Raw genomic sequence first — 27,366 nt, 5'->3', positions numbered from 1 at the left:
GACTCCTCATCGCTGAAGGAAGCTGCTGGCCCCTCAGTTGGTCCAGCTGCTGTCCGGCTGGCCCGTGCCTCTTCTCCCTCCTGGTTCCTCCTTTCCCCATCTTTCTTTTCCTTTTAGGAGAAAAATCAATGCTCTGTCTTTTCTCTTTTTCTGCAGTCTTCGTGCCAATAGCTCAATAAACGCTTCTTGATATTTTTCTGCACACTTTAATAAAACAAAAGGTACGGTTTTGTGTGTGGTGTAAGTGTTGCTGTATGCTGGTATGAGACAGCCCTATTACACTGCTGCCTTCAGCTCATCAGGCTAGAGAAACGCAGACTTTCACCTGGAGGAAAGTCTCGGGTAGCCTCACGGTGGTGCTCCCTTCCTTCTGAGTGACGTTTTGCCCATTGCCTCTTTCTCCAGGCAGCTAACATGCCTGATTCTGAGCTGTTCGAGCTGATCTCTGAGAACCGTTCCATGTCTCGGAAGCTGGAAGATTATGGGGAGCAGAAGTCTACGTCCATCAGCACGGCCAGGCGCCTGGCTGAGTTCCTGGGGGATCAGATGGTGAAGGATGCAGGGCTGAGCTGCCGCTACATCATCTCCCGGAAGCCTGAGGGGTCTCCGGTCACAGAGAGGTAAGGGTTTCCAGTGTTAAGGAAGGAATTCCTTAAGGGTCTCGTATGCTCACATTGAAAACCTGCATCTGTTGTGGAATCTCTGTCCTTCCATAGAGAGATGAGCTTCCTTAAACAGTACAGGGAGGGATTTCCCTGGTGGTGCAGTGGTTAAGACTCCACCTTCCAGTGCAGTGGACGTGGGTTCGATCCCTGGTCAAAGAACTAAGATCCCACATGCGGTGGGGCAACTAAGCCCGCACGCCGCAGCTACTGAGCCCGTGCTCTGTAGAGCCTGCTTGCCGCAAGAAAAGATCCCCTGTGCTGCAACTAAGACCTGATGCAGCCAAAAATAAATAAATATTTAAAAAAACAGTGCAGGGATAGTCTGGATTTAGAAAAGGGAGGAACTGGGCCTCAGACCCCCTGCAGATCAGATGACAGGAAGGCTTTCTGGGGCCCTGGTGGGACCCCTGAGAGCGTGGTGAGCCCATCCACCTGGAGCCCGGAGAATCTGGGTTCTTGGGAGACCAGACTGAGAGCACCCTCTCAGTCAGGCATAGGGGAGTGGGGATGTCTTGGAGGGTCTGCTGCGATGGGCCCCATCACAAGGTCCATTTCAGGTTTAGGACAGGACTCCAGATCACTCACACCCCCGAGGAGACTGATGCTGTACTTTTCGAGTTGGGATGATTGAATCACAGCTACATGTTACATCACTGATAGAGCAAGAAAAGCAGACTGCAGGGCGACACATACAGTGTACTTCCACCTGTTTAAGTTTACACACATAGAAAGTACTCATTTTTTTATGGGTACACAAAATAGTTCTATAAAGCATGCATGGGATTGATAAACACCAAGAAAAATATTGTGTTTACTTCTATATGAGGAGGGTCAGGAGAGCTGCACTGGGGACTTCATCGTCATCTTTATTTTTTCATCCATGAAATAAAAATGGCAGGGCCAGTTTGATAGGACTGGGTGGTGGGTGCACAGGTGTCGTGTTCTTTCTAAGTTTCTTCATGATATTTCACAATAACAAATACTTCCTCCAATGAAAGAAAGAGGGGTAGTGACAGTTGCCCTATTGCTTTGCTAATGACGTGAAAACTGGCTTCATTTTCAGGTGAGCAGGTGGGCTCTCTAATATTTTACCCAATGAATAATAATTTTTTAAGTTTTTAATTACATACATGCACATGAATATATAACTTATATAAGGACACTTGTATAAATAGCTCTATTAACAGTGGCCAAACACAGACCAGATGGCCAATGGTAGGGGATTGTACATTAAACCGTGGTATTTTAATATGATGAAGTATTGTTTAGTTATTAAGTATGATAAACATCAGATATAGGTATAGTTTATACAAATAACTACAATAAATAGAAACATAGGTTACAAAGTAGGTCATAATAACTTATTTCCATGTAGAATATGTGTGTACTTGATAAGTGCTATGACCTGGTTTAGGGAGGTTTTCACATTGTTGAGTTTTGTGTCTCTTCTTGCCCAGGGCCATTCCACTCGCCATTTTCCAGGCAGAGCCCACCGTGAGGAAGCACTTTCTCCGGAAATGGCTTAAGAGTTCTTCCCTTCAAGACTTTGATATTCGGACAGTGAGTGCGGGTTTTTTCCTACTCTCAGAAGTTTAGGAGGAAAACTAGACAGGGCAGAGTATCCCTGACTCAGGTCTCCTTTTTGGCTGGAGACTTCACTCTTGATTTCCTCCTTTCTGTTATGTAATGAATGAGGAAATAGTTACATTTTAGGGCAAAACTGGAGAAGCTAAATGTTGGGGAGGCCCTTTTAACTGTTCTCTTGGATGGACTAAGGCTTGGGGTCTGGCACAGGGTTCTAGTGCTGGCTTGGCCCCCTACCAGCTCTGATCCTGGGAGAGTCGTTTACACTCTCCACTTCAGTTTCCTCCTCTGTGAAATGGGACCTTGTATCTTAGAATTTCTAAGAGGGTTAAGTGAGACACGTGAAGCATGCCACTGCTGCTGCTTTTCTCTCATACACCCCGGTTGTTGCTGGCTTCCTGAACGCTCAGATTCTGGACTGGGACTACTACATCGAGCGACTGGGAAGTGCCATACAGAAGATCATCACAATCCCTGCGGCTCTGCAGCAGGTGAGGTTGAGAACTGGTGGAAACAGGGCACAGTGTGACCTAAAAGCTACAGAAACCTGGGCCTGGCCCAGACTAACAGCATCAGACAAGTGATCGATCTCACCTTTATGTAGGTGAAGAACCCAGTACCACGTGTCAAGCACCCTGACTGGCTGCACAAAAAACTGCTGGAGAAGAACGATGTCTACAAGCAGAAGAAGATCAGTGAGCTCTTCGTCCTTGAGGGCAAGAGACAGGTAATGGGGCCTGGCCCAGGCCAACAGAGGCTGTGACGGTTGGTGCTGGGCAGTGTCCCATGGGCACACAGGGCACCAAAGTCTCCACATTGCTGTCCATAATTTTGGATGCTTCCTTCCATTCAGGCATTTACAATTTTTTTTTTTCTTTCTAAAAATGTACACATTGATACTTTATGCTTTAATTCCTCCCAATGTTCTTCTTTTGCGATAAGAAACTTTGAATCATCAGTTTAGGGTGAAGAACTATGTGTAAATGGAGGATGTACTGATTAGACTCAGTAACTTGGAATGCATCACTATTCCTTGAGACCTCAGTTGTCTAAACTGTAAAAAAAAAAAAAATTCTGTTAGAAACTCCAAAAAATACTGAAGACAGTGTAATGAAAAGCACAGCTAAAATCAGAAGAGCAAGAAGAAAATTCGGAGGTGCTGAAGATGGAAAGTGAGCTTCAACCAGAGCAGTAAATAAACTCACCTGCTAAAAGCAGACTCTCGGGTTGAATTTTTACAGTCTAACTTTATCTTATTTTTAAGAGCTATACTTAAAAGGGCTCAAAATGATTAAAAGGTTGAAAAAACATATATATCAGGTAAATATTAACCAAAACAAAGCTGATGTAGCTGTATTAATGCCAGACCAAAAAAATATGTAGGCCAAAAAGTATTAGTCAGGATAAGGATGGTATTAAACTATACTGAAAGTCAACAATTCTCTAGAAATATATAACAATTCTAATAGTTTAGTTTCAAATTAAATAATGTAAAAATTACCTAAGTAGAAGAAATTGACATCTAATCAGTTTGGGATTTTGACACATCTCTCTCAATTGATAGATCTAGCAGACCAAAAACTAGTAAAAATGTGTACAGTTGGAATGACACAATTGCTAACTAGATTTAGTAGCTAACTAGATTTAGTTAACAAATAGAACCTTGCACCCAGTAATTAAAGGATACACATTCTTTTCAAGAACACCTAAAATAAGACTGTCTGTATGCTGCAAAGTGCATTGCAACAGATTCCAAATAATTTATATACAGACCATATTGTTTGGAAACTAAAAAGAAACACATTTATAAGTAACTCATGGATCAAAGAAGTCACAATGGAAATTAGAAATACTTACTGAATGAAAATACTATCAAAATTTGTAGTATGCAGCTAAAGAGGACTACAAATAACACATAATCTATTTAAATGCATATAATAGAAAAGAAAAACCAGTAGAAAATTAAGTAAGCTTATAGCTGAAGAATTCAAAAACAGTAGAGTGAACCAAGAAAGTAGAAAGAAAGAAGTTATAAAGGCAAGAGCAGAAATGAATGAACAAACAGTAAAACCAAAACCTTGATCTTTGAAAAGACTTACGAAATAGACAAATCTTTGTCAAGATAGGTATTTCAGGTTTTATTCTAATGAAAACAGATTATCATTGCAGATATAATAAAGCCTGAAAATAAATAAGTAGTTACCTTTCCTAAACAATTGGAAAACTTAGATGGAATGGATAGTATCCTAGAAGAATTATTCAAATTAACCTAAGAAAAAAAGTAGAAAAACTGAATAGAACTTTAACCATTAAAAAATGAATCATAGGGCTTCCCTAGTGGTGCACTGGTTGAGAGTCCGCCTGCCGATGCAGGGGACACGGGTTCGTGCCCCGGTCCGGGAAGATCCCACGTGCCGCGGAGCGGCTGGGCCCGTGAGCCACGGCCACTGAGCCTGCGCGTCCGGAGCTTGTGCTCCGCAACGGGAGAGGCCACAACAGTGAGAGGCCCGCGTACGGCAAAAAAAAAAAAAAAAAAAAAAAAATCATAATTAGAAAGAAACAAACACTGGACCCAAATGGTTTCTCAGAGGGATTTTACCAAACTTTTTAAACAAATTATTCCAGAGAATATCAAGATTACTCATTTGGTAATCTTGATAACACTTGTTACCTTGGTAACAAACTGACAGGCCAGGAAAAGGAAGGAGTGTTATAGGCCATTGGCAGTTACAAACAACAGGTACAAAAATAGTAACAAACTAAATTTTGCACCGTATAAAAACAGTAACACTGTGTACAAGTAGGACTTATGCAAGGAATGGCAGGGGTTAGCTTTAGAGATCTGCTAATTCTGTTAATTTTAGGAAAAATCTGTTCATCATCATCATCAAAAGAGAAGACTTATGGGATCATTTCCAATAGAGGCAAGAAAGAACATTTGATAAACTTTAATGTCTGTTCGTGATAAAACTTTGAGCAGGCAAAATCATAAAAGATGAGATGTTTCTCTGATAAAGTCTCTGTCGAAACTCAATAGCACACATCATATAGTGGCACGTTAGAATCATTAAAGTTGAGGAACAGGAGATGGATGCCTGTTACCATCACTTCTATTCAAAATTGTTTGGAAGTCCTGGCCAGCATAATTCAACAAGGAAAAGAAGTTAAATTTTAAGGATAGAAAGGCATAAAACTCGTCATTTGCAGGTGATATAATTGTTAACACAGAAAATGTAAGGAAACCCAGGAATTGTTTTAACTAATAAGACATTTCAGCAAGATTATTAGATCCAAAGCTGATATATAAAAATCTGTAGCTTTATCTTATACTAGAAACAATTAGGATTTTTTTGTTGTTGTTGATTTTTGGCTGCATTGGGTCTTTGTTGCTGTGTGCAGGCTTTCTTTAGTTGCAGTGAGCGGGGGCTACTCTTCATTGCGGTGTGTGGGCTTCTCATTGCAATGGCTTCTCTTGTTGCAGAACATGGGCTCTAGGCGTGTGGGCTTCAGTAGTTGTGGCTCTCAGACTCTAGAGCACAGGCTCAGTAGTTGTGGCACATGGGCTTAGATGCTCCGTGGCATGTGGGATCTTCCCGGACCAGGGCTCAAACCCATGTCCCCTGCATTGGCAGGCAGATCCTTAACGACCGTGCCACCAGGGAAGGCTGGCATGCAGGATCTTAATTCCCCAACCAGGTATTGAACCTGCGCCCCCTGCAGTGAAAGGCGGATTCTTAACCACTGGACCACCAGGGAAGTCCTTCAAAAAGTTTTTTGATGTAACTTGAAAGTCTAATCCTAAAATTCATATGAAGAACAAGTATAAGAAAAACAAAAACAATTTTGAAGATGAACAAGGGGAAGCTTGTCGTAGTATGTAACAAGACACACAAGAAAGTCGTATTAAGGCAAGACCATACAGCAGTAGCGCTCATAGGTACCCTAGAAACAGATCCAAATACGTATGGGAGCTTGGTCTATCACAGAGGTAGCGTTATACATTATTAAGGAGAACGGAGTGCTTATTCAATAAATGATACTGGGGGAAATGTTTTTTCATATTTCAAGAAGTAAGTAGCTATTGCACACTGAGTATGAAAACAAATTCCAAATACAGATCTAAATTGAAAAAGAAAACAACTGTTTAGAAAAAAACACAGGAGGCTATCTTTATGATGCTGAGGTAGAAAGAGCTTCTTAAGGCATGCATAAAAAACGATCACAAAGGGAAAGACAGATACATTCAATTAATTAAAATGTAAATTTTCTGTAGTCTGAAACAAGAATGGCAGAACGTTGGTATTTATTGAATCTGAGTTATAAGAACATGGGTATTCATTACTTTTGTAATTTTTATAATAAAAAGTAAAAAACACACACACTTTTATAGTACAGAAGTCACCATAAAGAGACAAGTCATAATTCGAAGAAGATATTCGGCATGTACGAAAGTTAGGAATGGTCCATAAGTATGTGTATATTTTTCTGTTGCTGCGTAGCAAGTAATCTGAGAACCTAGCAGCTTAAGTAACGCAGGTGTTTTTGTTTTTTGTTTTGGCTGCGCTGGGCCTTTGTTGCTGCGTACGGGCTTTTTCTAGTTGTGTCAAGTGAGGGCTACCCTTCGCGGCAGTGTGCAGGCTTCTCATTGTGGTGGCTTCTCGTTCCGGCATGCAGGCCCCAGAATGCATGGATTTTAGTAGTGGTTGCAGCATGCGGACTCAGTAGTTGCAGCTCGTGGGCTCTAGAGCTCAGGCTCAGTAGTTGTGGTGCATGGGCTTAGTTGCCCTGCAGCATGTGTGATCTTCCTGGACCAGGAATCGAACCTGTGTCCCCTGCATTGGCAGGTGGATTCTTAACCACTGCGCCACCAGGGAAGTCCCACAGGTGTGTTATTATCTTGCACTTTCTGTGGCCTGTGGTTCTGGAATCTGGGGACAGCTTATCAAGGTTCCCTGGCTCAGGGTCTCCCACAGACTACAGTCAGGTGTCATCGGGACTGTGGTCTCATCTGAAGGCTTCCCCAGCAACTGGGGAAGGAGGTGCTTCACTCTGGTAGCTGGTGGCAGGATTCACTAGTGGAGCCGTCCTCATTTCCTTGCTCCATGGACTTATCCAGAGGGCAGGTCACAGCCTGGCAGCTGACTTCAGAGCAAGCACTGGATAAGAGCCAGAGTGCCAGCAGTTCAGAGGTCACTGTATTTTATAATCTAATCTCAGAATGACATCCTGTCACTTTCGTTGTAATCTGTTCATTTGAGGCAGGTCACTGGGTCCAGCCCACACTCAGGAGGGAGTCACACAGGGGCATGAACAGCTGGAGGTGGGGATCATCAGGGCCATTTTAGAAGACTGACTGCCCCAGGGTCAACCCCACTGTCAGTTAGGTAAATGAAAAATGAAGTATTTAGATACCACATCACACCAAAAAATGAGTATGGTGACACCAACTATTAGCACACGTGGGGAAATAGGAGCTTATCTGTATTTCTGGTGGGAGTGTGAACACAAGGTCTTCAGGCAGCATGTGGAAGGATGGTTGTTGAAGAACCCAGTTTCTAGTTCTGAAAGAGTAGAAATTAACCATTCTTCATTTTAGAATGTCATGGATAGGTAAGCTGATTTATTTGCATAATGGAATATCCTACAGTTAGAATGAATGGACAATGTCCACATGCATCAATAGGCATCAATTTCAAAAAGATGTTATTGAGTAAAACAAGTTGCAGTAGGATGTGTACCATGTGTCTCTGTTCATATAAAACTGCAGCTTAAAGTAATGGTATATGGGTTTATAGGTACGGAGTAAAAATTCAAAATGTGTGGGGAGTGGTAGGCACTGTGCTTGGGGGCTGGGAGGGAGAAACAGGGGGCCTTTACCTATTCTTTGCAGTATTTTATTTCTTATGAAGAGGAGAGAGTTCTGAAGCAAGCACAGAAAAATGTAAACGTTCACTTCATGATGGTGACGCCTGAGTGACATTTTCTGTCTGACCTTTTCACTCTTAAAAGTTTAAAAATAGATTAGTCTGTAAATGAATACGTTTGCATACAAGTATTTTACCTTCTTCAGAGGTGCACTTATGGTGGATTTCTAGAGAGAGCTGTTCTAAGGCTCCTTTGGATCTTTGCAGGTGGGCGTGGCACAAGCTTCAGAAGGTGCCCAGAGCCTTGGCGCCCCCGACATGGAGGACTTCGGCCTTGTGAAGCCGCTCCACTCGGCAGTGCCCATTGCTACCAAGAGGAGGCGTAGCCACTGGGAGAGCCAGGAGGAGTCGCAGGACCTGGAGCTGACGGTGCCCTGGCAGGAGATCTTGGGGCAGCCTCCGGGGCTTGGATCCACCCAGGCAAGAATCCTCAGGGGGAGGTAGCAGGGATGCTGGTCAGGCCTGACCTGTGACGAGCCGTCTCCCTGCAGGGTCTGGGCCCTGAACTGGGCCTTGACCCCTGAGCAAATTGGCAAGATGTACCCAGTTCTTACAGAGCGCTTGGGGACTGTGAGGGTTAGTTGCTGTGGAAGGGTGTTTCTGTTTCACTCGTGCTCAGCTGTATTTCCCGTCTCCTCCTCTTGACCTATCCCAGGAAGAGTGGCTGGTCTGGCTCCAGTTCCACAAGAAGAAGTGGCAGCTACAAGCTCGACAGCGCCTTGCTCACAAGAAGAGGCGGCGTCTGGCGGGGCCAGAAGGTGCACCGAGGCCTGGGACCGTCCGAGAGGGGCCCTCCACAGGGCTGGGGGGCTTCTTGCGAAGAACTGCTCGCAGCATTCTGGACCTCCCGTGGCAGATCGTGCAAGTGCGGACAGCTAGCAGTGGGAGGGCGGGACACCCCTGAGGGCGGGAGCATGGCTATGGGAACGAAGGGCTATCTGGATGGCTCACGATCCTGGGGACCTGGTCTGGAATGGAGCAGGAAGGGCAGGGCTTTACCTTTGTGCCTCTGTGACAGGGCCTGGTGCTGGAGGCCACCTGGGAGATGGCCTGTCCACAGGTATTGAGTGCCTTCTGTGACACGGTGAGACACGCACTGCTGTGCGACCTGTGTTTCCTTTCAGATCAGCGCGACCGGCCAGGCTGGCTTGTTCAGGCTGTGGGCTGTCATCAGCAGTGACCTGTATTGCATCAAGCTGAACATTCCCCGGATATTCTACGTGAACCAGCGGGTGGCCAAAGCGGAGGAGGGCCCTTCCTATCGGAAGGTACGGGGGGCAGTTGGCGTTGCTGATCACTGAGGTCAGCTGTCTGCTCAGCCTCTGAGGTTGTCTCCACTATGGAGGAGGCCACGCAAAGACCTAGTGAGCTTTGTGACCTTGAGCGAGGTGTTCTGGAGCCTCCATCTCCTGAGAACCTTCTTGGGATGCTGTAAAAATTAATTGAAATGATGCTGTGAAGCGCCAAGTGAATGCTCAGTGATGGAAGCTGCGGGTGTCATTGTCCTTGCTGCACCGTCCTCTTGCATCTGACATCCATGTAGCAGGGAAAGGACTGGGTGGACATCAGTCAGAGGCTGCAGGCTCTGTCTCCATAGGCTCTTTTGATGTTAACAGCTTTATTGGGGTCTAATTCACATGCCATACAGTTCACTCATCTAAAGTGTACGATTTGTTGGCTTTTAGTGTATTCACAGAGTTATGCAACCATCTCCACTGTCAATCTTAGAACGTTTTCATCACTCCCAAAGAAGCCCCAGGCCCCTTGGCAGTCTCTGCCCTCTCCCAGCCCTCAGTAAGCACTGGTCCACATTCTACCTCTAGATTAGCCTCTTGTGGACATTTCACATATGTGGGGTCCTACAGCAGGCGTCCTCCTCTCAGCTGTGGTGTCTTCAGAGGCCGAGTTCCCAGTCAGCTCCACCCAGAGCTCGTTCACTGAGCAAATGAGCACATTTCTTGGTTGGGTGCTAGGAACCGATTAACAGGTTGATGTCTAGTTGAGATGAGATTCGAGTATTGGTAACTGGCAACTAGACAGAGGAGCCTTCTGGAGAAGGTGAAACTTGATTCTGACCAGAATATTCAGCAGAATATGGATCTAGAGAGAGGACGGGGGGGGGGGGTGTTGGACAGCAGAGGACAGATGATCTGGAATTCTGTAGCTTTCTTGGATGTGATGTGATGTAAGTTTGTAGGAGGACATCCTTGTAGGATATTTTCCCCTTTGGGCACCCCTCTCCTGCTCCCTCCTCGCCAGGATTCCCACACTCTCTGGCTGCGGCTCCTTTCCTAGTCTTCTGTCCAGGAAAACATGGCTTCTCTCACGGTTTTTGCTTCCTGCACCCTTAAGGTTAAACCCAGGAGAGAAAAGAGGAATATAAAGCGGGAACACCTGCCCCTCACAGTCTTGGAGCTTGGCTGCTTTTTAGAAGCCTCAGGCAGCTTCTTGAAGTTATGCCCAGACCTTTTCATTTTACTCATTGGGAGAGATGGGCTGTAGGGGTTTACTCCATGGTTGTGGGCACCAGAGGTTCTAGGCCTGTTTAAACGATGCATGGCTGTAAGAGTGTGCGCACATGTGTTTGCCTGTGCATTGTAGCACACATTACGACTTAGCTCAGTTGTGGGGTGAGATCATCGCCATATTGTGTCACCAGGTGAATCGGGTCCTTCCTCGCTCCAACATGGTCTACAATCTCTATGAGTACTCGGTGCCAGAGGACATGTACCAAGAGCACATCAACGAGATCAACACTGAGCTGGCGGCGCCGGACATCGAGGGCGTGTACGAGACTCAGGTAACTGTTTTCCCAGCTGAACTGTGCAAGGATCTATCCGGATGGAATAGAGGGATACAAACCCCACAGAGGCATGGACAGGCTAGCAGCATCGGCTGTGGACTTCATGGACACAGTGAATTTCAGCAGCATGTCTGCCGAAGATGGCCACGGGCCTGTGCCCTCTCCGTCAGCCCTCATACCACTCTGTCTGCCCCCCTTCCAGGTTCCGTTATTGTTTCGGGCCCTGGTGCAGCTGGGCTGTGTGTGTGTGGTCAATAAACAGTTGGTGAGGCATCACTCAGGCTGGGAAGCAGAAACCTTCGCTCTTGAGCACCTGGAGATGCGCTCTCTGGCCCAGTTCAGCTACCTGGAACCAGGTATGGCATGTGCCAGCTGCCCTTGCTTGGCCCGCCTCCTGCTCATCTCAGGGTGACAGGCCATGTTCTCCTGCAGGGAGCATCCGCCACATCTACCTGTATCACCACGCGCAGGGCCACAAAGCTCTCTTCGGCATCTTCGTGCCCGCACAGCGCAAGGCGTCTGTGTTTGTGTTGGATACCGTGAGTTCCGGGCCAGGCTGTGGGCGAGCCTCGCTGGGGGAGGAGCATATCCCTGGGCACGGAACTCTCGCACCCCTGACCCCACTGCTGCCTTGTTTCCAAAAGCCTTCGCCCAGCAATTAGAAGTGGATCCGCAGAGGTAGCCCGGCCACCCATGTCCACTCCGGGCTGCCCACTTCCTTCCCTGTGGGGAGAGGCGCCGACCCAGCCCTTGTTTGTCCAGGTGCGAAGCAACCAGATGCCCAGCCTCAGTGCCCTGTACTCAGCTGAGCACAGCCTTCTGCTGGAAAAAGTGGGCCCTGAGCTCCTGCCCCCCAGCAAACACACTTTTGAAGTTCGGGCTGAAACAGACTTGAAGGTCATCTGCAGAGCCATCCAGCGCTTCCTGCTGGCCTACAAAGTGCGTGCCATCAGGGTCCCACGCTGTGGGAGCCCCCTCCCTCCTTCCCTCCTTCCCTCCCTCTCCCGGGCCGGGTCCACCTAGCTGTCTCCTTCCCTGCGCCCAGGAGGAGCGCCGTGGGCCCACACTCGTCGCTGTTCAGTCCAACTGGGAGCTGAAGAGGCTGGCTGGCGAAGTGCCCGTCTTGGAGGAGTTCCCGCTAGTGCCTGTCCGTGTGGCTGATAAGGTCAGCTACGGGGTCCTGGATTGGCAGCGCCACGGAGCCCGGCGCATGATCCGGCACTACCTCAACCTGGACACTTGTCTGTCACAGGCCTTCGAGATGAGCAGGTGAGCCGAGTGGAGGGGTGTCTCTGCCCATCTTGGTTGTGGCTGGCCTCACGGGTCTCTGGTGGCAAGTCGGCCTTCCCTGCTTCCCTGGTTGTTGTCCCCTCTGGGGCTGACTGACCCCATGCCCCTGCAGGTACTTCCACGTCCCCGTTGGGAATCTGCCAGAGGACATCTCTACGTTTGGCTCCGACCTCTTCTTTGCCCGCCATCTCCAGCGCCACAACCACCTCCTCTGGCTGTCTTCCACATCACGGCCTGACCTGGGCGGGAAGGAGGCTGACGACAACCGCCTCGTCGTGGAGTTCGATGACCAAGCCCCTGTGGAGGTCAACAGTTCAGGCTGTTATTCCACAGGTGGGTGGGTGAGGCGCTCGGGGGCCTGGGCTGCTGCCCCTGCCGCTTGTTGCCGTTCTGTACTTCTGGGAACGCTCAGCCCTGTTGGGCCGAGAGCCTGGGAGCCGAGCCTGCAGGGCTCTGCGGGTGTGTGCTCTGCAGTTGGCCGCCCCCAACAGCAGCAGCAGGGATTTTTCTGAGATAGTGCTTGCTGGGGTCGGGCTCCGCACCCAGGAGGGGTCAGTGCACAAGTGGTGGTGTCTGTGTGCAGTGTGCGTGGAGCTGGACATTCAGAACCTGGCTGTCAACACCATCCTGCAATCTCACCACGTCAATGACATGGAGGGGGCCAACAGCATGGGCATCAGCTTCGATGTGATCCAGCAGGCCTCCCTGGAGGACATGATCACGGGCAATCAGGCTGCCAGCGCTCCCACCAGCTACGACGAGACGGCCCTCTGCTCCAGCACCTTCAGGTACCCAGGGGCTTGCGACCCTGAGAACATCACCTGACCTTTTCTTCTTCTTGTGCCCTCTCCTCTCCAAAGGCCGAACAACAGTTTGGGTTCTAGAAGGAGCAGTAGAATCCTTTTATCTTCTGTCCTTGTTTCGGAAACTAAGAGCTAAGACAGTGTCAGTGGGATTTCCCTCCACCTTGCCAGAAACCAGTATAGGGCCAGGCTCCTTCCTCTGCTCATGGGTCTTTTGCTGCCCTCCAGGTATGGGTTGACAGTTCCTGTGGCCAGAGGCGTGCCTGCAGGAAATCGCCAGTTTACTTGGGGTGCGGGTGTGTATCGAGTATCTGCTGCGGGATGCACAGCAGGACATGCACAGTGGGTTAAGCCACACAGAAGGGGGTGCGAATTGCAGCGGTGACACAGGCAGGGAGCACGTGTGCTCTCCACAGCCCACCAGGTGATATGACTGTGGCCCGTTGTAGAGATGAGGAAACCGAGGCCCCGTGCTTGTGGTCGTGCTGCAGTTGAGGGGAAGGGTTGGTGCTCAGGAGCAAGTCTTGGGATTCAAGAATGGTTTTCTCCAACCGCCACTCCTGTTGCCTTCTCACAGAAGGCGGGCAGAGCTGGAGGGAGCAGGCTGCAGGCCAGGGGGCTGGTGGAGAAGAGGCTCAGGGCCCGAAGGCACGGTGTGGTCAGGGCCGAGGGCTGCTGGGTAGGGAAGCGGCTGCTGTGTCCCGAGAGGTGCTGGCAGCAGAGCTGCCACGGGGCGGGGATGGCTGCGAGCCACCTGGGGCGACATAACCAGGGCAGTCGTGGCAAAGCAGATCGTTAGGCCCGTGACTGGCCCAAGGGAGGAGGGCCCTGCAGGTCTCTGTGGTCAGTCTTCTCCTGGTTCTCCCAGCAGGTGAGGTGCCTTCTTGTAGGGCACCCCCGTCTTCTCAGCTCTGTCCTGGCACCAGCCGTAGGGAAAACTTGGAAGGTTGTGTTGAGTGTGGTGGTGTTGAGGGGTGCAGATGAGTCACAGAGGGCCGAGGAATGGATCTGAACAGTGAGAAGGGAGGGGGCAAAGGTGACAGCAAAACAGGGAAGAGCTGGTGCCAGCAACAGAGGGGGGCGCCCTCTGAACCCCTCCTGCAGGATCCTGAAGAGCATGGTGGTGGGCTGGGTGAAGGAGATCACGCAGTACCGCAACATCTACGCAGACAACCAGGTGGTGCACTTCTACCGCTGGCTCCGGTCCCCGTCCTCGCTGCTCCACGACCCCGCCCTGCACCGCACGCTGCACAGCATGATGAAGAAGCTCTTCCTGCAGTGAGTGCCGCCCGTGGCCTTCTCCGGGCTACGCTGATCCCTCAGTCCCCAAGCCAGAAAGATGGCAGTCAGCACCTCTGGGAGTCAAGAGCGCACTTGAACCATAGCGATCAGATGGGTCCCAGGAAGAGCTTAGCTGCCATCGCAGCTTCCAGAGACACGCTGTGCGATGCATAGTCTTTGTTGCTTTTTCATAAGTCATTGTACACTGTGCTTACTGTTCTGCACCTCGCTTACCTTCGTTAACAGTAGATCTTAGAGAGCTGTGTGTGGATGTACCACGCTAATGGACATTTAGGCTGCTTCCACAACTTTTGCTGTCACAGTGACCAACGTGGAGTGGTCTTGTACGTGATGAGGTCGCGCAAACATGTCTGTAGAATAGTCTTCAGGAAGTAACGCTGTTGCAGATCTGATTGATATTATCAGATAAATCTAGATGGGTGAACACCAATTTGATCAGTATTGTCAGAGAGCTCCCTGTAAAGGTCGTACAGTTGATTGTGCTATTAGCGATGGTTGGGAATGTATGTCCTCACTCCAGGCCACGCCGCCATGGGGGTATTATTGCCAACCAGATGGGATAAAATGCTCTCTTGGTATACCCTTAATATGCAGTCCTTATTATGAATGAAATTGGACTTCCTTTTCATATCCTTTGCCCATTTTTCTGTAGATTTGGGTTTTTTTTCCCCTCATTAATTTGTATGAGTTCTTTCTAGATAAAAATTAGCCATTTTTCTGTGATGTGAGTTGCACACTTTTTCCTCAGTCTTTGTCTTTGGTTTTGTTTACGGTAGGGTTTTGCAATGCAGACCTCTTTGTTCTTTGTTGCTTCTGGGTTCTAAGTATGTTTTCTGCTTCAGGACGATCAGCTTTTTTCTCACAGTGTCTTCTGGTCTTCTCTGCTGTCTTGACCGTTGATTCTGAACTTGGTCTGCAGGCTCATTGCTGAGTTCAAGCGCCTGGGGTCGTCAGTCGTGTATGCCAACTTCAACCGCATCATCCTGTGCACCAAGAAGCGGCGGGTGGAGGACGCCCTTGCCTACGTGGAGTACATCACCAACAGGTGTCAGCATTCCTGTACCCTTCATTCATCTGTGTCTTATCTGATCCATTCACCTGCTGCTGACAGCCTTAACATGTCTTGTAGCATGGCTCTGTTGGTAACGAATGCTTCTGCCTTTGGGTATCTGAAAAAGCCTTTATTTCACCTTTGTTTTTGAAGGATATTTTTGCTGGGCATAGAATTGCAGATGGATCTTTTTTGAAAGTCTTTTTTTTCCTCTTTGTGTTTCTTTTTGGATAATTTCTGTTGTTATGTCTTTAAATTCACTGATCTTCTGCAGTGTTTAATCAGCCATTAATCCCATCTAGTATATTTTTCATTTCACACTGACAGTTTTCATCTCTAGAAGCTTGGTTTGGGTCTTATACATCTCTAGAGTCTACTTAACATGTTCCGTCTTCCCTCTGGTTTAACACATGCAATACTGTTCTAATAACAGGTTTTTTGTTTTTGTTTTAATTAACTTATTATTATTATTTTTGGCTGCGTTGGGTCTTCCTTGCTGCATGCGTGCTTTCTCTAGTTGCGGCCAGCGGGGGCTACTCGTCGTTGCGGTGCATGGGCTTCTCATTGCGTTGGCTTTTCTTGTTGTGGAGCACAGGCTCTAGGCACACGGGCTTCCGTAGTTGTGGCCCGCGGGTTCTGGAGCGCAGGCTTAGTAGTTGTGGCGCACGGGCTTCGTTGCTCCACGGCACGTGGGAACTTCCCGGACCAGGGGTTGAACCCTTGTCCCCTAAATTGGCAGGTGGATTCTTAACCACTGCACCACCAGGAAAGCCCCTAATAACAGGGATTTTTTTTGTTTGTTTGGGTTTGTTTTTTTTTTTTTTGCGGTACGCGGGCCTCTCACTGTTGTGGCCTCTCCCATTCCGGAGCACAGGCTCCGGACGCGCAGGCTCAGCGGCCATGGCTCACGGGCCCAGCCGCTCCGCGGCATGTGGGATCTTCCTGGACCGGGGCACGAACCCGTGTCCCCTGCATCGGCAGGCAGACTCTCAACCATTGCGCCACCAGGGAAGCCCCCTAATAACGGTTTTAATTCCTGTTCTGCTCGTTATTACGTCTCTGTCAGCTCTGATCTGTCTTCAGTTGATAGATTCTTCTCCTTATTATGTGTTGTGTTTTCTCTGCTTCTTTGCACACCTGGTGATACAGGATGGGATGCCAGACATTAAGAATCTTGGCTTGTCCGTTGGGTACTTTTGCATTCCTGTAAATATTCTTGAGCTTTATGTTATGTTACTTGGAAACAGTTTGATCCTTTGGGGCATTTTTTGAGATGTATAGGCAGAGCCAGAGCAGTGTTTAGTCTAGGGCTCATTATTCCCACTGTTGAAGCAAGACTTTGTGAGCACAGCGGCACGTGCCTCTGAGTTACGAGGTTCTGAGAGCGGCGGGAAGCAAGCACCCCAGGCCTGGTGTGGTTTTCTCACACTTGCGCGTGATCCATGCTCTGCTGAGTGTGGGGTTTGCTCTGTGCCGCTCTCGCCTCTCATCCCTGCGGTGCTGGCCCCTGTCGCCCCTCCTGGCTGGACGCAGACGCCTCCCTAGTATCATGTTTACCGTGTTCCCTAGAAACTTTGAGGGATGATAAAATGTGCGTCTACTTTATATCCCTTTTTAAATAAGTAGAGGGTTAAACAGATAATAAAAGAAGTGGGGAAAGTGGGAAAAAAAGGGAAAACTATTGATTTCATTTAAGCAATTTCTGTTTTGCTTGTTTTAGCATCCATTCTAAAGAGATCTTCCATTCTTTGACAATTTCTTTCTCTCGATGCTGGGAATTTCTTCTCTGGATGGATCCCTCTAACTATGGTGGAATCAAAGGAAATGTTCCATCTAGTATTCACTGTGGACAGGTAAGAGGTAACCAGTCTTAGAGAGCAGAGGTTGGAATCTGAAGCAACTTTAGGGGTCCACATTGGTCCCTTCAGTGCACACTTGAGGGTCACAGGCCGAGTGCCAGGCACACAGTTCTAGGCCCTGGTCATGTAGTCCTTGCTCTCACGGAGTCTGTGAGGGCAAGGATCACGAACAAGCAAACAAGTAGATGTATACGCCAGTGTCAGCAATGATGAGGGCTCGGAGTAAACAAAAAGCAGGGTAGAGATAGAGAGTGAGCCACGGGGGAGGGGCCGATTTGGATGGGGAGGTCGAGGAGTCCTCTGAGGGAGTGACGGAACTGCAGTGTTAGGCTGCCGTGAGTTACGGGACAAGCAGAGACAGTGGTCACAGGTGTGGGCAGAGAGCTGGCCGGGGCCAGGCCACTTGGGCCTGAGGGCTGTGATGGACACTTGGCTTTTAGTGATGGGGAGATTCTGAGTGGGGGACTGTCAGGGTCTGACTTCCACTTGGATCCTGAGTGGACAGCACCGCAGGAGGTCAAGGTCTGAGTGGAGCCCGGTTAGTGTCGGCCCAGGGGAGGATATGTGGGGCAGGGTGGAGTCAGGGAGAAGGACTCCGGTGGGCATTGCAGGTGGAGTGGATGGGCCAGCAGAATGAATGTGGGGTGACGTCCGGGGGCACAGGGGCGATGTCTGGGCGAGTAGGTTGTAGGTGGGCCTGTGCTTGGGTGTGTGAACCCCGATGGACGGGGCAGGAGAGCGAGTATGGGGAGAGGGGAGCTGTGCTTGGCTGCGGCGTGTGGTGTTTGCTGAGCCTGACGTTTGCTTGACGTGCACAAGGTGGAGATGCAGAGGTCAGGTGGTGGCAGGGGCGTCAGGGGAGGGGCTGGGGGTGGGAACTTGGGGGTCATCCCAGCTGCTGAGCCTGGCAGCTGGGGCTGGTGAGAACACCTGGGGGTGAGCGTGGGTTGAGAGGCCTGAGTGCCCCCAGGGCAGGTCCCCATGGAGGAAGCTGCCAGTGGGTAGGGGAACTGGGGGGATGGGGCCTCAGGCATCAAAGGGAGAGTGGCCCCAGCAGGAAGGAGCCGTGCTGCTGAGAGCAGGTAGGAAACAGAGGCTGCCCTTGGTGCTGGGGTTGGGAGGGCCACTGAGACCACGATGGGAGAGAAGGAAGTGCAGGCCATGTAGACGAATCAAGGGAAGGCAGTGGTGGCTGCTGCTCTGAAGGATGGCGGCCGTCAGAGTTCAGATGTTGAACATTCTTGCCTTCCTGGGAGGTGGGAGTTGAATAATTTTAAAGTGAATCCTCTGAAAGAGCAAACGAGAGTAGCAGTCAGCTGTGTACTGAGTGCTTCTGTGCACCAGGCACGTTCCATAAATGACCTTATTCTTAAAGCCGTCCCGCAGGAATCTCACCTGGGCTCGGGTGGTGAACAGGGCACCCGCTGGCCGGTGCTGCTGTGCACAGACGTGACTGGGGTTGTCTCTGTGTCCCAGCAAGACTCCCCCGAAGAGGGCAGAGCAGAGGGGGAGGAGCCTGAGGAGGAGCCTGAGGAGGGAGGTGCACAGGAGCTGGATGTCGAGGACCTGCTGGAAAACAGCTGGAATATCCTGCAGTTCCTGCCGCAGGCAGCCTCCTGCCAGAGCTACTTCCTCATGATCGTTTCAGGTGAGTCGTCCACACGCTCCATAGTGCCTGAGCCACGCAGTGGGAATAACGTGGCCCTGGTGGGAGCACGCCCAGAGTCGGGGGCTCCTGAGGGGCGCCCTGGCTGCACAGCACTGTGAGAGGCGGGGAGGAGACCCTCGGCCCCTCGCAGAAGCTCACCGTGAGGAAGGCTGCCCTTCCGGGGGCGTCACGAAGGCTTCGTGGCCCTGCCCCCGAGGTTTGTGCGCGTGCACATACAGTGATCAAGGTAAACCCCAAGTAGAAAAGTTTAGACACTTCCTGAATCGACTGCCCCACTGGCTGGTCCTTGAGGCTCAACTTATGGTGTAAGAAACTCCTATATTTCATCTGGGTCTAAAGGTTTAGTGTTAGTAACACAACATTTTAAATCAACTATACTCCAACAAAATTTTTAAAAACGAAGAAAAAGGTTTAGTGTTACAAATCAAATTATTTAGCTTGATGTGTAAACGAAGTGTGTAGATTAAACACCCGTTATAATTCAGAGCTAATCATTAGAACAGTTGATGAAGAGCATCATAAATTAAATCATAAATTGTCAGCAGACGCATAGACGTAGATATAGGTGCACCCACGTGCATAGCGACAGAGGTAGTTCCGTTGTGGTTATTTTATATTTATATTTTGTCGACTTGTCTTTGAGCCCTTTGCTTTCTTAAGTTCTCTTCTGGAATGTGTGGGCCTGGTGGAGACTTTGGAGAAGTGTGCTGTGTCTGGGGGTCGAGGCGAGCCCTCTGTCTTGCCGTCCAGTGTGAAGGTTGACACGTGTTGCCTGAGCTTGGGCGTCAGCGAGTGCCCTGCGTGTCCCCATTTCTCTGATTGACTTTGGCTCATCTTAGTGCAGCAAATAGAATCATTGCTACTAATGACATTTCAGCCAGTCTGGCCGGCAGTGTGACTAGCCACAGGGTGCCCCCGGATTCTGGGATGTTGGCGGCAATGGCAAATCTCGGGGCCTGTGGCCTGAGCCTTCCCTCTCTCTGCAGCATACATCGTGGCCGTGTACCACAGCATGAAGGAGGAGCTGAGGCGCAGCGCCCCGGGCAGCACCCCTGTGAGGAGGAGGGGGGCCAGCCAGCTCTCCCAGGAGGCCCAGGGAGAGGCCGGAGCCCTTCCGGGTGAGCGCCGTTGCCACAGGGGGCCACCACTGTGTGCTCCTCAGGGGTCCTTCCCTCGGTGTCGCGATCGCCGTGCAAAATAGGGAGCAGGCATCGTGTTGCTTCTCTTCCCAGGAATGATCACCTTCTCACAAGATTACGTGGCGAACGAACTCACTCAGAACTTCTTCACCATCACACAGAAGATTCAGAAGAAAGTCACAGGCTCTCGGAACTCGACTGAGCTCTCAGAAATGTTTCCTGTCCTCCCCGGTTCTCACCTGCTCCTCAATAACCCCGCTCTGGAGTTCATCAAATATGTGTGCAAGGTGAGGACACTCCCATTGACGTGTGTGCAGGTCACTCCTTTCTTCCAGAAACACCCACTGCGCCCACTCCATGCAGCCGCTGTGGGAAAGACCTCTGTTCTCACTCCACTGAGGGGGCACAAGTCAGTGAGGGACAGGTGAGCTCAGAGAGCACAGGTGCTGAGAGGTGGGCTCAGGGGCGGGGCAGGTGAGGAAGGCCCTCTGATGGGGCCTGGGGCTGAGAATGAGACCACTGGGGCTAAGAGGGTCTGGCCATGGGCAGAGGGGATGCAGAGACCCTGCGGAGGGATGACCTGGTGGTGCTGGTGAAAGGTGAGTAGTGGAACGGCAGGTGCTCGTGGATCACGTGGGGCTGGTGGGCCAGACTAGGAACTGGACAGGGCTCCCAAAACGTCTGGGCTGCTGTGAAACCTAAGAGGAGAGCTTGCTCGGATGCTAAATGCCTTTCTGGGAAAGGCAGGCTGCATCAAACGATGGCATAATATTACCAGATGAGGACCCAGCCGGTGTCATCCCTTACAGAGCATTTTACTGTCCGTTAAATTACCTCCCAGCAAATCACAGTTTCACAGTGATCAATTGACTTCTGATTGTGGTGAAGAAATGGTTTAGTGTACCATTTTAATTCCTTGGTAGACTTCAGAATTTTTAAGTTTTATTTTTATTAAAGTATAATTTACAGGAACTTCCCTGGTGGTCCAGTGGCTAAGACTCTGCCCTCCCAGTGCAGGGGGCCCGGATTCAGTACCTGGTCAGGGAACTAGATCCCACGTGCCACAACTGAAGATCCCACATGCAGCAACAATGATCCTGCGTGCCGCAACTAAGAGCTGGCGCAGCCAAGTAAAGAAATAAATACATGTTTAAAAGAACAAGTATAATTTACATACAGGAAAATTCACCATTTTAGTGTGCATTCCATGAGGTACCCAATCACGCCTTCAGGATACAGAACCAGAGTCCCCCACCCCTGGCACGCTCTGATCTGTCTGTCCCTATGTTCATTTACTTTTTGAAAGTTGCATGCAGTAAAAGACACTCCGTGCAGTGCAGTCTCTCGAGTTTTCACACATGGATAGGGCTGGCCAGCAGCAGCCAGGTAGGTACACAGCGGTCACCACCCCAGAGACTCCCCCCGCGCTTCCCCTTGGGCTCAGCTCCTTGCGCCTGGGTCACCACCCCAGAGACTATCCCGCGCTTCCCCTCGGGCTCAGCTCCTCGCACCTGCAGCCCTGGAACCGCCGATCTGTCATCTGTCCCTGCGTTGTGACCGCTTCCAGAATGTCACACGAGTGGAATGGTTGGTCATGTAGCCTTTTAGGTCTGACTTCCTTCAGTCAGCAGAATGCACCTGGGGCTCCTCCATGTCATTGCTTGTCTCAGTGCTTCGTTCCTTTCCATCGCTGAGTCTTTTGCTCCCTTGTTGTGTGGGAGAACCGCAGTTCCCCGGTTGAAGGACATTCAGGTTGTTTTCACGTTTTTGGTGACTGTTAGTAAAGCTGCTGTAAACATTCTCATAGAGAAGGTTTTGGGTGAACATAAGTTTCATTTCTCTTGATAGAAACCTAGCAGGGGACTGGCTGGGTCATGTCGTGCTTGTTTCTAAAGTGGCCCCGTTTTGCCACTTTTCAGGCCTCTCATCAGCGGTGTATGGCTACAGTCCAGCTGCTCCACAACCCGCTAGAACTTGGTGGTGTTGATTTTCAAGATTTTATCTGTCCAGATAGGTGTGTAGTGGTATATCATTGTGGTTTTAACTTGCATTTCCCTAATGCTAATGATGTGGAGATTTTATGCATGTGCTTGTTTGCTCTCCATGTGTTTTTGGTGAAATGTCCAGAGCTTTTGCTCATTATTAAAAATTGTTTCTTTTTAAAATAATTTTTATTGGAGTATAGTTGATTTACAATGCTGTGTTAGTTTCAGGTGTACAGCAAAGTGAATCAGGGTTGTTTTTCTTATTGTTGAGTGTTGAGAGTTCTTCATATATTCTGTATATAAGTCCTTTATCAGATCTGTGATTTCCAAATACTTCCTCCCAGAATTTGGCTTGCCTTTTCAAAATTCCATTTTTCAGTGAGCAGAGGGTCTTAACTTTTATCTAATTTGTCACTTTTTAAGGGTTGAGCTTTTGGTGTCATATCTGAGAAATCTTTGCTTTAACCAAGGTCACAAAGTTTTTCTCTTATGTTTTCTTCTAGATTCTAGAAGTTTTATAGTTTTAGGTTTTATATTTAGTCTGTGATTCATTTTGAGTTAATTTTGTGCAATGTGCATGTTATAAATTGAGGTTCATATTCTGCATAAACATATCGAATTATTCCAGCATTATTTGTTGAAAAAATTAGCCTTACTCCATTTAAATATGTTTGTGCTTTTTTCAAAACTTAACTGGCCATATATATGTGTGTGGGTCTGTTTCTGGGTCTCCATCAATCTGTCTGTTCTCCAATACCACACTGTCTAAATTTCTGTAACTTTATCAATAAGTCTTGAAACCAGGTAGTGTGAATGCTTTAACTTTATTCTTCTTTTTCAAAATTATTTTGACTATTAGTTCCTTTGCCATTCCTTATAAATTTCAAATCAGCATATCAATTTCTACCAAAAAAAAAATCCTCTTGGATTGTTGATTGGAGTTGTTTGGAGTCTTGGATTAATTTAGGGAGAATCGATATCTTAATGTTCAGGCTTCCAATCCATGAACCACTATATCTTTCCATTTATTTAAGTTGTCTTTGACTTCTTTCATCAGTGTTTTTGGAGCTTTCAGCATAAAAATAGTGCACATATTTGCACCTCAGGTTTTTATGGTTTGGGTGCTATCGTAATGGCACTGATTTTTTTTTTTTTAATTTCGCTGCGCTGGGTCTTAGTTGCAGCACGCCGGATCTTCATTGCTGCGTGCAGGATCTTTAGTTGCAGCATGCGGGATCTAGTTCCCTGACCAGGGATCGAACCTGCGCCCCCTGCATCAGAGGAATGGAGTCTTAACCACTGCACCACCAGGGAAGTCCTATCCTGAGAGTTTTAATCAGGAATGGATGTTGAAGTTTGTTAAGGGCTTTTTCTGTGTCAATTGAGATGATTGTATTGGTTTTTATTCATTAGTCTCGATATGGTGAATTACACTGATTTTCAGATGTTGATCCAGCCTTGCATTCCTGGGGTAAATCCCACTTAGTCGTGATACCAGTGGATTCAATTTGCCAGTATTTTGTTGAGGATATTTGAGTCTGTGTGTGACAGTTTTTTTTTTTTACTGTAGTTGTCTTGTACTGTCTTTGTCTGGTGTTGGTATCAGGGTGATACTGGCCAAGATGAGTTAGGAGTGTTCTCCCTCTTGTGTTTTCTGGAAGATACTGTGTAGAATCAGCATTACTTCTTCCTTAATGTTTTGGTAAATTCACTTTCATTTTTTTCTGTCTCTTAATTACGTCCAGTGTTCTCCCTATGTAAAAGACATGTATAATGTATACATTTTAAACAATACTGCCCAGTAGGCTGTCGATCCTCATGATAAATGTGCTTGCAAATCCACCCACTTTGTTTCAGATCGACCATAAACGCTCCTCCTAAAGAAGTCTTCTAAGTGGTGTCTGGTTCTGTGCTCTTGGCATTGTGCTACGACAGGAGTTGTAGGGCTGGGAGAGGCCAGTGAAACACGCCAGTGCTGTCTTCTCTTGTTTACAGATGGGGGTTAACGAGTCTCCTGTGGCTCTGCAGGAGCGACTTCCAGCACCAGCGCTGTGGGCACTGACACACACGTGTGCTGCAGAGGCGTTTCTCGGCTGGCCTGGGAGCCCCCCCACCGTGGAAGGTTGAAGTCAACCCCTTTGCAGTGAGACTGTAGAGCTCTGGTAGACTTAGGACTGCCTGTCATTGAGGAAGAAGGAGCCAGTAAGGAGAACACGTAGAGCACACTTCAGTGTGTCCCAGAGTTCCACGGAGCTGACAGAGTTCCACAAGGCCTGGGGGCAGGGCCTCCACGCCACTCTTATGGCCCTGAGTCGGGGAATCACTGATGTACAGAAGGCAGGAAGAGTTGAGATGATGCTGAGAAACAGTAGCTTAGAGAGTTGGCTGTGGGGTTTTCTGGTCCAAACAGCAGCAGGGAGGCCCCGGGAGCTGTCCCTGATGTGGGCGGCTCTGTTCTCTGCAGGTCCTGTCTCTGGACACGAACATCACAAACCAGGTGAACAAGCTAAACCGAGACCTGCTTCGCCTGGTAGATGTCGGCGAGTTCTCAGAGGAGGCCCAGTTCCGAGACCCCTGCCGCTCCTACGTGCTCCCTGAGGTCATCTGCCGCAGCTGTAACTTCTGCCGGGACCTGGACCTGTGCAAAGAGCCCTCCTTCTCTCAGGTGGGCCAGCTCCGTCAGGCCCCTTGCTGGTAAAGTCAGAATATCCAGGCATCAGTGGATCAGGGGGTCCTGCAGTACTCCCTATCAAGTGACCCCAGTCTCCACCTTTACTGGGCTACACCTACTGGGCCCCCAGCTAGCTTTGATGTGAATTAGAAACAAACACCCTTTTCAGGCCACTCAGCTGCCACATGCCAGAGCCTTGTCCTGGTAAACACGTAAGTGATGACAGTGGTGGTGTGAGTGTGCCCTGGAGCTGTGAGCAAGCAGTACCACAGTTCTCACCACGAGCTCTTCTCTTTCCATCCCTTCTCAATACTGGGGCTGAGGAAGGTGACCTGGTCCCTTTCCTTCTCTGCCTAGGATGGGTCTGTGCTGCCTCAGTGGCTCTGCTCCAACTGTCAGGTAGCCTACGACTCGTCAGTCATCGAGATGGCCCTGGTGGAAACCCTGCAGAAGAAACTGATGGCCTTCACCCTGCAGGACCTGGTGAGCAGTGGGGCCTGGTGCTGGGGCTTTTCTGCACCCAGCCCGACCGCCCCTCCAGTTGGTGGAGGGTTTGTTGATAAGCAGTTCGCACCCACGGGAAACTAGAGGTGTACACAGGTCTCAGCATCGTTACCTGGTCCTCCAAGGTAACCACCTCTTGGGTCAGGCCTTGGCCATGAGCCCAGGTGACTCGTTCATTCCTACAGCATCTGTTAGGCACCTACAGGGGCCAAGTGCTGGCTTCATGGACCTTTTTTATTCTAGTGGAGGGAGATACACAGTAAACAGGACAACTAAGTGATGGTAAGAGTAAAGAGAACCAACAGGCAGTGTGTGAGCAAAAGGGAAGCTTTCAGCATTAGATGGAGGAGTGGTCTCACCAAGAGGGAACATCTCAGCAAAGACCCGAGGAAGGTGTTGCGGTCCAGGCAGGGAACAGCTGGTGCCTGGTGTGATGGATGGGGGAGCCCCAGACTCAGAGTCAAGGGTAGGGTGTCCACCGGGAGGGTGTTGGGAAGCAGTTGGGATGTTTGGATAAAGCCCATTATCAAGTCTCAGATTTTATTCAGAATTGAGGTGAAGGCCATGGGGGAGGGAAGCCTGTCAGGTGCTAAGCGACTGGCCAGCCCTGGCCTGGGCCAGGGAGGCTTCTGACTGGGGCTGCTTCTCATTGCAGATCTGCCTGAAGTGCCGGGGTGTGAAGGAGACCAACATGGCCATGTACTGTAGCTGTGCCGGGGCCTTCTCCCTCACCGTCCACACCAAGGTGGGGCCTCCCGTGGACAGCCAGCCCTGCTGCCCCTCGGCCATTGGCCCTTTCTGGGTCTCGGCCTTGCATTTCTGTGCCTCCTCTGGGACTAGTTCTCACTGTGACTGGTCATTCCTGTAGGTCTTCATGGAGCAGATCAGAACCTTCCAGAACATTGCCCAGCACTATGGCATGTCGTACCTCATGGAGACCCTGGAGTGGCTGCTGCAGCAGAACCCCCAGCTGGGACATTAGCAAGCTGGGCAGCGTCCCCATTCTCTGCTCTGACTACCCACATCCAAGACGGGCACCCAGGAAGACAATACTCAGGGAGCAGCTCATGCAGCCCAGAAGAAGCGTGAACCAGCCAGAGCAAGAAGTGGCTCCACCTCCAGGTTCCCTGGGGCCCCCAGCCTCGGTCAGGGCAGCCCTCTCTAGGCCCAAGAAGCGTCTCCAGCGAGGGGTCCCAGGGCTGCTTTCTCACTGGATGAACACCCCTCTGCTGCTGCACGGCCCTCCCTAGGGCCCCGGCCCTTCCTGCCCACTTCCTGCCCTGAGGTGCCCTTGGAGGTCTTCTGTTTGAGCCGAGCCCCTGAGGGTGGCTGGAAGCCAGACGCAGGGCGAGGGGCACCTGAGTGGGAGTCTGCAGTCCCAGCTCTCCAGTTCCTTGCTTCCGGGAGAGGTGGCTGTCCTACAGTCCACGCCAGCGGCATGAGGGCCGCATCCTGGGGACCCTGGCTGAACCTGTGGACACCTGGGCGTCTCTCACACACTGAGTTCTGGGGCTTGGGCCCCTCTGTCTGTGGAGATTCCCAGTCAGAGCAGCCTTTGCCGGAGTGTCCGTATCATGGCGTAGTCACCTCGTTGGCAGCGGCAAGACTGGGCGCGGGGTGGGAAGGCTGAGGAAGGGGAGGGTCTCAGGCTGGGGCTCAGCCGCAGCGGGGCCTGGCACCTCTCCCTCTGAATCTGCCTGTGCTGTGAGGGGGCCACTGCAGCAGGAGGCCTGAGGGCCCCGGGGAGGGAGGAGGCGCGCCATTATCGCGGACTTCGACATCATATGTTAGCACCTGGATTCTAGAGAAGTATTTCTTCACATGCAAGACTAGGTTCTTTCCTTCAGGTCTGAGGAGTGGTTGGGAGAGGATGGAGAAAAGGGCAACAGCAGTTTTATCGGGATTGAGGCAGTTCTGTTCTTGCTTCTCAGCCTCAGGGATCAGTACAAGACCTGTGACCCCAAGGCAGAGAGGGTCCTTGGGCTGTGCCCCCTTTAAAATGCGACACTCACCACCAGCTTGTTCAGGGCCCTGAACAGAGGGGCACAGAGATGTGGGCCGTGCTGTTTTCTTCTCCTGGGTGGGGCTGAAAGAGGAGAATGGGCCAGGCTGGGGGA

The 27,366-nt window shown here is 49.8% G+C and overlaps 1 protein-coding gene across 1 annotated transcript in view; it reads left to right on the top strand.

Annotated features, from left to right (window-relative positions):
• Positions 1 to 26,231, top strand: part of POLE (DNA polymerase epsilon, catalytic subunit) — a 54,231-nt gene extending 28,000 nt beyond the window's left edge. Inside the window, exons 26-49 of the mRNA XM_065890100.1 lie at positions 406 to 620; positions 2,123 to 2,225; positions 2,660 to 2,740; positions 2,854 to 2,976; positions 8,381 to 8,593; positions 8,829 to 9,038; positions 9,298 to 9,441; positions 10,833 to 10,973; positions 11,179 to 11,332; positions 11,409 to 11,515; positions 11,739 to 11,915; positions 12,022 to 12,245; positions 12,379 to 12,599; positions 12,850 to 13,054; positions 14,174 to 14,347; positions 15,291 to 15,416; positions 17,143 to 17,275; positions 18,758 to 18,929; positions 19,937 to 20,068; positions 20,183 to 20,376; positions 24,539 to 24,739; positions 25,103 to 25,228; positions 25,905 to 25,994; positions 26,118 to 26,231. Coding sequence (XP_065746172.1) covers positions 406 to 620; positions 2,123 to 2,225; positions 2,660 to 2,740; positions 2,854 to 2,976; positions 8,381 to 8,593; positions 8,829 to 9,038; positions 9,298 to 9,441; positions 10,833 to 10,973; positions 11,179 to 11,332; positions 11,409 to 11,515; positions 11,739 to 11,915; positions 12,022 to 12,245; positions 12,379 to 12,599; positions 12,850 to 13,054; positions 14,174 to 14,347; positions 15,291 to 15,416; positions 17,143 to 17,275; positions 18,758 to 18,929; positions 19,937 to 20,068; positions 20,183 to 20,376; positions 24,539 to 24,739; positions 25,103 to 25,228; positions 25,905 to 25,994; positions 26,118 to 26,231 — 3,780 coding nt within the window. The remainder of the gene's footprint in view (positions 1 to 405; positions 621 to 2,122; positions 2,226 to 2,659; positions 2,741 to 2,853; positions 2,977 to 8,380; positions 8,594 to 8,828; positions 9,039 to 9,297; positions 9,442 to 10,832; positions 10,974 to 11,178; positions 11,333 to 11,408; positions 11,516 to 11,738; positions 11,916 to 12,021; positions 12,246 to 12,378; positions 12,600 to 12,849; positions 13,055 to 14,173; positions 14,348 to 15,290; positions 15,417 to 17,142; positions 17,276 to 18,757; positions 18,930 to 19,936; positions 20,069 to 20,182; positions 20,377 to 24,538; positions 24,740 to 25,102; positions 25,229 to 25,904; positions 25,995 to 26,117) is intronic.
• The last annotated feature ends 1,135 nt before the right edge of the window (positions 26,232 to 27,366 follow it).

This window comes from Phocoena phocoena, chromosome 13, assembly GCF_963924675.1.
Source record: "Phocoena phocoena chromosome 13, mPhoPho1.1, whole genome shotgun sequence".
In the NCBI taxonomy this organism is placed as follows: domain Eukaryota; kingdom Metazoa; phylum Chordata; class Mammalia; order Artiodactyla; family Phocoenidae; genus Phocoena; species Phocoena phocoena.
This window is presented reverse-complemented; position numbering and strand designations above follow the sequence as displayed.